The sequence below is a fragment of the Drosophila elegans genome, unplaced genomic scaffold (assembly GCF_018152505.1).
Source record: "Drosophila elegans isolate 14027-0461.03 unplaced genomic scaffold, ASM1815250v1 contig_208, whole genome shotgun sequence".
Lineage (NCBI taxonomy): Eukaryota > Metazoa > Arthropoda > Insecta > Diptera > Drosophilidae > Drosophila > Drosophila elegans.
In genome coordinates, this window is record NW_024545578.1 from 5,818,552 (window position 1) to 5,827,548 (window position 8,997).

General features: G+C 53.6%; 2 protein-coding genes across 2 annotated transcripts; one reads left to right on the forward strand and one right to left on the reverse strand.

The window, feature by feature from the left end:
- The first annotated feature begins 158 nt into the window (after positions 1–158).
- On the forward strand, positions 159–3,426 carry LOC108146273 (probable leucine--tRNA ligase, mitochondrial). The gene is made up of 4 exons (XM_017272213.2): positions 159–350; positions 403–2,194; positions 2,255–2,496; positions 2,553–3,426. The coding sequence occupies exons 1-4, from the start codon at positions 261–263 to the stop codon at positions 3,039–3,041; spliced, it is 2,613 nt and encodes an 870-aa protein (XP_017127702.1). The 5' UTR covers positions 159–260; the 3' UTR covers positions 3,042–3,426.
- Positions 3,402–8,784, reverse strand: LOC108146272. Its single transcript, XM_017272212.2, has 3 exons — positions 8,450–8,784; positions 6,792–7,944; positions 3,402–6,602 (listed from the first exon to the last, which is right to left on the reverse strand). Exons 2-3 carry the CDS (start codon positions 7,627–7,629, stop codon positions 3,490–3,492), a joined length of 3,951 nt encoding a protein of 1,316 aa, XP_017127701.1. The 5' UTR covers positions 7,630–7,944; positions 8,450–8,784; the 3' UTR covers positions 3,402–3,489.
- Positions 8,785–8,997: the final 213 nt, after the last annotated feature.

An 8,997-nucleotide genomic window follows, 5' to 3' on the forward strand; every position in this document is an offset into this window, starting at 1 on the left:
GCCACCTAGTGAAAAACAAATTGCAAAAACAAGGAGTTGCCGTAGTGCAGGTTGCCCCAAAAATACAACAGTGGGCGAAGGGCTGCCAGTGGGTCAGAAAGCCTTCCCGCCAAAAATTCTTAGAGCAAATATCAGGCACATAACCGATGTGGCAACTCTTACCGCAAAAACAGCTGTGTAACTGTAGAGTGCATTGGGTTCTTACGATTTTGTTATTTAATAATTGTGAAATGTGCAATTTAATAAATTAAAGTAAGGAAATGCAAGCGCTGAGAAGTACTCGCCCCTGGAGAGGGGCATATTGGAGTAGTTGGCGGCGTCTGCTCACCCAAAGCTGCACGGGAACTGAGGTGAGTAAGCAAATATCGATGAAAATCCATTAAAACTCTCATTAAATTGCAGAACTTGGAGTTAACTAACGATGTTAAGCACCGGATTGAAGCTCACTGGCGGGAGCAGCTCGCGGGAGGGCAGTTCAACCCCCGGGACTCGCAGGACAAGTACTACGTGCTCTCCATGTTCCCCTATCCCTCGGGCAATCTCCACATGGGCCATGTGCGCGTCTACACCATTGCCGATTCGGTGGCTCGTTTCCAGCGGATGTGCGGCAAGAATGTGTTCCAACCCATGGGTTGGGATTCCTTTGGCCTGCCCGCGGAGAATGCCGCCAACCAGCGGGGCGTAGAGCCCGCCTCCTGGACGGAGCAGAACATCGCACAGATGAAGGAGCAACTCAGACGACTGGACTGCTCCTTCGACTGGAACCACGAGCTGTCCACCTGCAGTCCGCAGTACTACAAGTGGACGCAGCACCTGTTCCTCATGCTGCACCGCCATGGGCTGGCCTACCAGAACGAGGCCCTCGTCAACTGGGATCCCGTGGACCAGACGGTGCTGGCCGACGAGCAGGTGGACGCCAATGGCTGCTCCTGGCGCTCGGGGGCCAAAGTGGAGAAGAAACTCCTCAGGCAGTGGTTCATCCGGACGAGTGCCTATGCCAAACAGTTGCTCGATGGCCTGGAGGATCCCACGCTGCGCGATTGGCGCGATATAATCAACCTGCAGCGCCATTGGATCGGAGAATGCGATGGCTATGCCTTCAACCTGCTCACCTCCGCCTCTGGGCTTCTACGGGTGTGGACTGCCCATCCGGAGCACTTGAAGGATCCCCATGCATTCCTTGTCCTGCGCAGCAATCACCACCTGTCGAAGCTCGAGGATGCGGGCAGTCTCACTGCGGAGAATCCCTTTGCGGGCACCACACTTCCCGTGATCTTCGGCGACGAGGTAACCTTCCCGCCAAAGTGCGATGTTTATCTAGCAGCCCCTAGTTTCCGCGGCGAAGACAAGGAGCTGTGGGAGTCGCATGGCCTGGCCTTCACCTCATCCTGCAAGGAGGAAGACGGCGTGAGTCCAGCCAACTGGGAGCTGCTGAGGAAGGAGGTGCTTCAGGCAGCCACTCGCCTCAATGTGGGCGGCTATCGGGTGTCCTCCAAGCTGCAGGATTGGCTGATCTCACGCCAGCGCTACTGGGGCACTCCAATTCCCATTGTGCACTGCGCCAAGTGCGGAGCAGTTCCTGTGCCCGAGGAGCAGCTGCCGGTCTCCCTGCCACCAAAGGATTCCCCCAAAGAAGCCTTCCTCTGCGAGTGCCCCAAGTGCGGGGATAAGGAGGCGCGAAGAGAGACGGATACAATGGACACCTTTGTGGACAGCTCCTGGTACTACCTGCGTTATCTGGATGCCCAGAACTCCGAGCGCATATTCGATCCCGCGCTGGCCAACAAGTTCATGCCCGTGGACCTGTACATCGGCGGTAAAGAGCACGCCGTGCTGCATCTCTACTATGCCCGCTTCATGAACCACTTCCTGCACAGCTGCGGCCTCTCGCCCACCAGCGAACCCTTCTCCCGCCTGCTGGTCCAGGGCATGGTCATGGGACGCTCCTTCCGGGTGAAGGGCAGCGGACGGTATGTGCCCGAAGCGGAAGTGGAAATTGTGAACGCCAAGAAGAACCAGGCAGTGTTGAAGGAAACCAAAGAGCCCGTCGTCATGACCTGGGAGAAGATGTCCAAGTCGAAGCTGAATGGCGTGGAGCCCAGCGATATGTTCAATGAATATGGAACGGACACAACGAGACTGATCATCCTGGCCGATGTGGCGCCCACCTCGCATCGCAACTGGTCCAGTGCAAGTGGGTATTGTTAGCTTTAAGATTATTTAACCTTATTTATATTTTATATATATTGAACAGCATTTCCTGGCATTCTCAACTGGCAAAAGCGTCTTTGGCTGACCCTGCAGGATTTCCAAGAGGCTCGCGAGGATCAAACGCCCTCGGATGTGGTGGCCACCAGCGAGGAGTTTCTGGCCGAGGACGCCAAGCTCTTCGATGCCCGCAACTTTTATGTCAAAGGAGCCACGTTTAACTACCGCCATGCGCATCAACTCAGTGTGGCTATCTCTAAAATGCAGGGATTGACCAATTCCCTTAGGGTTAGTTGTTCAACTGATCGTATTTTCCAATCCTTGCTAAGCGTAATCCTCCACAGCGCACACCTAAGCATGTCCTGCGGCATGGAAAGCAATTTGAGCGGGCTCTGGCTGCCCAGATCATCATGCTGGCGCCCATGGCTCCGCACTTTGCCTCCGAGCTGTGGTCCAAGTTTGTGACCATACCGGGTCGACTGAATCCCGCCAGCCAGGAACTGCAGTGGAGCGAAGACGTGTTGACCCAACGCTGGCCAGACATCGATGCCGCCTACAATCTGGACCTTAGCATCAAAGTAAATGGCTTCGAGAACTGTGTGATCAAAGTGCAGCGAACGCACCTGGACAAGGTGACGCACAGCGATGCCCTGGACATTGCCTTCAACACGGAATCGGTGACGTCGTACCTAATTGACAAGAAAATACGGAACACCAACTTTGTGCTCTATCCGGGCATTGAGGCCATCTTGAACATCCATGTGGACAAGGCGCAGAAGGCACAGAAACCGGCTACCAGCGGTGAGGATGAGGAGGCTCAGCCTAGGGCATAGGACAGTATGGCTAGATTTTTAGTCTTAAAGTATCCTAGGAGTGCATAGAAATCGTTCGATTAGTTTAAGTAATATCTGCCTAAGTCAGATAGTGAAATGGCTTAAAGTACTTGACTTTTAACTTTACACTCCCACGATACTTTAAACTATTTAAAAGTCCAACAAATGAACCCACTTATGGTGCTTAAACCAAACGGATTACGGAGTAATGCATTTCCGGTGTTGGCCAGAAAGACGCCATCCCAGATTGGTAGTTTTGAGTCATGTTTAATGTTAAATATTTATAAAAATTGGACTAGTTGTAAGCAGCTGCTTTACAGGATTGGTAAATGCCTAGGATCGTAGGAATATAATGGTTGCTCTATCTGTGCGCCGCTATCTAAAAGCCAGTACGACTAATTCTCGTTCTCGTTTCTCTTTCTCACATGGGACCACCACCAAACGCACCTCACTTCATCAGTTCGCACATGAGATTCCGCAGGTAGACATCCAACTGGGCGTAATCGAGGAGCGTGTTCCGGACGATGTCGAGCAGCATGCTGGGCCACAGGGTTTCCAGTTTGTGCAGCTTCTCCACGGCGTTGCAAGTGTTCTCCAGCAGCAGGGCAAAGTGCTGGCGACCCCGATCCCGGGCACTGGGCGCCATGGCAGTGCCGGCCGCCTCCGTTGCTGGACTGATGCTCAAGCTGCTCACGGAGGAGGCAGCTCCTGTGCCGGCATTCTTCTTCCACTGGAGCGCCTCTTTGCCCACCACCAGGCGGAGGGATTTGTTGTCCGGCCGCAGGAGCCACTCCTTGGGCGACAGCTTGCTGGCCGTGCAGGTCTCATCCAGACGCAGGCGCGCCAACAGCGGCTGCAGCATCACCTCCGGCATGGACCACAGCACCAGGTCGGAGAGTCCCACGTACATGGCATTGGCCGCCTCCACCTCGGCTTCGCTGACCTCCTGGCCATTTAGCTGTTTCAGTCCCCAGTGGGAGAGCCTGTAGATGGCATAGGCTCGCCAGGATTCCTTCAGCGTTATGCCATTGCCCTCGGAATCGATGAGCAGACTGCTCAGTCCCTGCAGCTCGGCCAGTCCATTGAGTTGGCCCAAACACGAGATGTTCGTCTCCCGGAAAACGTAGTGCTCGGCATGGGGGAATCGCAGCTTGATCCTGCCCAGCACACACACAATGCTGTTGAAGTTGATGTAGCTGAAGTTCAAGGTGTGCACATCATTGGCCTTGGCCGGATTCCACTGCTTGTCGATGAAACGGAGTGCTCCCTGGCCATAGATGTTCAGGTAGCGGCCACAAATCTCGATCAGGTAATCGCCACCCTGCTCTCTTTCCCGTTCAGCGGCACTCGGCTTGGACACCGTGATGGCGGCACTGGGCGTGGCAGCAGCACTTGCTCCACTGGATGTTGCCGATCCTCCTGCTCCTCCGCCTCCTGTTCCTGCAGAGGATTGGTTCGAAGTGGCACTCGTTGCCGCCTTTGTTTGAGTGGCCACCAAAGTCAGGCCATTTTGGGTGGCCTTTCCGCGACCAGTGCTGGTGGAACTGCTGCTGTTGCTGGTGCTGCTGCTCACGGTTTGTGCCCGCACCAGACTGCCAGCCATGTACCGCTTGGAGGAGGCTCCTCCTGCTCCTCCGCGCTGATTGATCTGCAAGCCTAGCTGGGTGATGGGCGCATGTCGGGGACGCTGTTTGCTGCTCGCCGGACGACTTGTGCTCGAGGATGCAGTGGCGGGCAGGGGCAGGGTGGCAGTGGTGGGTGCACCACCCGGAGGAGTGGGTGCACCACCCGGCACCGGAGTTCCAGGAGCAGCGGGCGGCGTCAAGGTCAAGGCGGGCGGAGAAGGTGAGGAGGCCACTGCAGCTGGAGGAGCTGCTGCCTTAGTCACCTCAGGAGATGGACTGGCTGGAGCTGGAGTTGAAGCTGGAACAGGTGAAGCTGGTGGCTTCTCTGCCACACCCACTTTATTGCAGTTTTCATCGATCTGCGTCGTTTGTGGTTTACTATTTTTAGCTGCGACCTCGTCATTATCGGAGCTGTAGCAACTGGAGCAGGAGTCCACATTGGGTCCCAGGCTGGAGGCCTCCGAGGAGACGTCATCCTCCACCAGGGGGTTCCTCAAATTCCTCGCTATCGGCGGCAGTTTGATCAGTGCCTGCAGCTCGTCCATCAGTTCCTTGGGCTGCTGTTGCGACTCCTCGGACTCGGTTTCCGCCTCCTCGGCCGTTGGACCCTCATTGGACTCATTGATCTTGGCCAGCTCGCTGGTCAGCCGGCTCTTGGGACGACCCGCCACTGTCTGCTGCGAACGCAGTAGCTCCCAGTTCGTCCTCGCATTGGATATCACCTCTTCGCGACGGATGCTGCGATAGGCTTCCGAGCTGCCAGGAGCAGCTTGGGCCTGCTCCTTGTGCTGGCGCCAGGCCAGAGCCGCCCGACGCACTTGCTCCGTGATGGGCATTTGACTGAGGGTCTGCAGCAGTGGCAGATACGAAACCAGGAAGGATACACAATCTCCTGCGAGGGAGACAGGATTATTTTCGATGGTGACTTCCAGGAGCCGGTTGGCCCGAGCTATACTGGCCATATCATCCACGCGATGCAGTTCGTTGTGGCACAGCCAAAGCCGCTCCAGCGAAACCAAATGCTGGAAGCCATTGATCCGCCGCAGCTTGTTCCTTTTGAGATTCAGTTCCCGGAGACAACGAAGTCCCAGGAAATCCTGCTGGTTTATCTGACGTATTTGATTCCCCGCCAGATTCAGCGACTTGAGTTGCTGCAGGCAATTGATGCGGCTGCCCAAACTGGTGAGCTTGTTGCCATGCAGATCCAGCACCCTCAGGGAATCCTTTAGAGAAGATAACCCTCCAATGTCCGTGATCCGGTTCTTACCCAGCAGGAGCACTGACAGCGAGGGCAGTCCATCCAGATTGGCTATCCTCTCGATCTGATTGTCGTACAGATCCAGGAAGACCAGCTGCTGGAAGATGCTGCCGTAGCTGGCGCTCAAACTCAACTGCTTGTTCTTGATGCTCAGCTGCTCCAGCGCGGAACTGGTGGTCATCACACTGGGCGAATCCTCCTCCTCGCCACATCCGCCGCACAGCGAGAGATTGCTGCTGTGCAGGGCACTGCCCTCGTCGCAGCTCTGGAGGAGATTGCCGGCCGCTCCGCCGGCCACTCCCCTGGTGGCCTTCAGCAATGCCCGCCTCTGGATGAGCTGTTGCTGGTGCTTCATCGCCTGCAGGCTGCTGCTCACGAAGCTCTTCGATTTCTCCAGTCCATAGCGCATGCGCAGCGCCGGCGGAGGCGTCAGCTGTGCCTGCCCATAGTTGTAGCCCCTTTTGGCTTGGAGCTTGGAGCGCCCGGCGGCTCCTCCTCCATTGATGGCCAGTGCCTGGGTGGTCAGTGGACTACCCGAACCAGGACTTCCTCCGGATTTCGGCGACAGGCGATGGGAATTGCCGCCTGCATTGGTCATGGCACGGGTGAGTCTGCCGGGATGGTGGCCACGCAGGCCAGAGCGTCCTCCTTCCTTTAATCCATTGCCGTTGTTGTAGTCTGCAAGGGCGATAAATTATATTAATTGTTAGCCTAAAAATCGAATTTTAGGTGGCGCCCTCTGTCGGACTGCAGGAGCACCTCGTAATTTTAAATATTCCTTAAAGTCACTTTTTGCTATAAGTTCTAAAATACTGGTTAACTGTTAACTACAATATAATCTTAATTTAACAATTTCAGGATACAAACCACCCAGCTTATTGTTGTTGCTCTCCCGCGTCGTCGAAATCGGAGGAGGAGGCACTGTCACTGGCACTGGCGGTGGCGGCGGAGGCGGTGGCAGCTCCTTGGGTATGTGGAAGGTGTTGATCAGGTTGTGCTGCAGCGACAGCAGCCGAAGATTGGGTTCCTGTTCGAAGATGGGAATGGCGGTCAAACCCCTCTTGTCGTAGTTGATGCGATCGGGCAACTCCTCGCGTTCCTTGGGCAATCTCTGAATCCGGCAGATGCCATTTGGTTGCGGTGTGACGATGGCTCCACTGACCAGCGTTCCACCAGCACTGCCCACCAAAGTGTTTGGAGTTACGGCCGCCGTGGCGGGACGACAACTATTGGAAGCCGCCGAGGAGGAGGTGGACTTCGATCTCTGCCGTTGGATGCCCACGCCACGTGGTAGATTGCGCTGTTGCTGTTGTTGCTGCTGCTGCTGGCGGATTTGGGCAGCGGCGGCATAGCTCCGCTTGAGTTGTTGCTGCTGGCCAACTTGCAACTCCGATTGTTGTTGCTGCTGGAGTTGCTGCTGCTGCTGGAGTTGCTGCTGCACGGGTCGCTTGGGGATGACATTGTGGCTTAAGGTGCTATGGGAGCGACCAATAGGACGCCGGCGTAGTCTTTGATTAAAACTAGGAACGAACGGTTCGATTTTCAGCAAAGATGTTTGAGGTAAGTAGTTCTGTTGTTGTTGTTGTTGTTGTTGTAGTTGGGGTTGCGGCGAAGGATTCGCAAGAGCTGGAGCAGGAGCTGGACAGGATGCCTCCGGCATTGGTGTTTCATCGTTGAGTACGGAGCGACTGCGGCATTTGGCCATGGAGATCAGCTGGCGGCGCCTGGCATGAGTTGCCGCCGCCGTCGCCGGTGTCGCCCTTGGTGGCACTTGTCCTTGCAACGGCACTTGGACTGGCACCTGTACTGCCACCTGGCCCTGTCCCAGCACCTGCCCCACCTCTACCTGCCCCTGACCCTGGCCCGTTGCCGTGCGTGTGGCACCTTCCACCTTCGAGTTTCATAATAGTTCGATGCGGGCAAGCGACTCCTGGAGAGCTTCGGACATGGTTATGGGGATTAAGGATGATCTCTGGTGAATCCTCTACTTTCCTTGCATAATATGCAGTCTTAGAAGAGCCTAAAAAAGGGTATTTTGTATGATAAGTATATATTTAGCCAATAGCAACTTAATGCCTAAGCAGGTTGTATTTAACAAAACACAAAGAAAACAATCAATAAAAACACAACACAACATAGCTTAACAAAAGGTTTATAAGATATAAAATATGAATTTAGTTCTACCTTATAAATTGAGATTAGTAGTTTATTAACCTAAACAAAAATATAGAAAAAAAACGTCACTTTTTTGGTTTATTTAACCTATTTTTGTTTGCTTTCTTAAAATCAAAATAGACAAACTATTACAATTGCTCCACTTTTAATTGATGAGGCAAATCTTTCAATCACCACTATTACCTCTTGATAAAATTCCAAAATATTTCGGTACCTACTGAGAATCACAGGAGCATAAACCCCTGATTCTCACATTTAATCCTCTGAGGTATATTCATTTTGAGAACTTTAAAATCGAAAAATATCACTTTTTAATTACAACAGCCAGGCTGTAATTGAAATTCGCTCACCCAGTTTTATGGTAAATCCCCGAATGTTCGAATAACCAGTCCTGGTTATCTAATTTGCAACTGCATTCAGCTCCCTGGTCGTCGGATTATGGATTAGTTTGGTTCTTTTTGGGGACACACAAATAGATACAGTGGGTGTGCGGCGAATGGAATTGGGAGCGACTGCTCCACTTGAGCTGCTTTTCCCTTCAGTTCTCGACGTTGATTTTTGGTGATTTAGTTTTTGTTTTTTTTTTTATTCAGTTGTTTGGTGTTCAGTCTCTTGGGGTATATGTATAGATAGTTGTATAGATAGGACAAGTATGGTATTTGTGTGTGCTCCTCGAGTGTTTTGTTGGTCGCCTCCGTGGCAGCTCTGAGCCAGGATTCGTGGACTCGCTGGCTCGGGCATGTGGGCCCGTTTTATTAGTTTGTTTATTCGGGTTATACATCCACGATTTTGGCTTGGCGCGGTTGCCATAGAATATGGTGTATATGCGGTGCATTTCGAAGACAGTTGCCGTTCCTATTCCGCTCGCGCGCTCTCTCTCTCGCTCGCACCCCCTTGA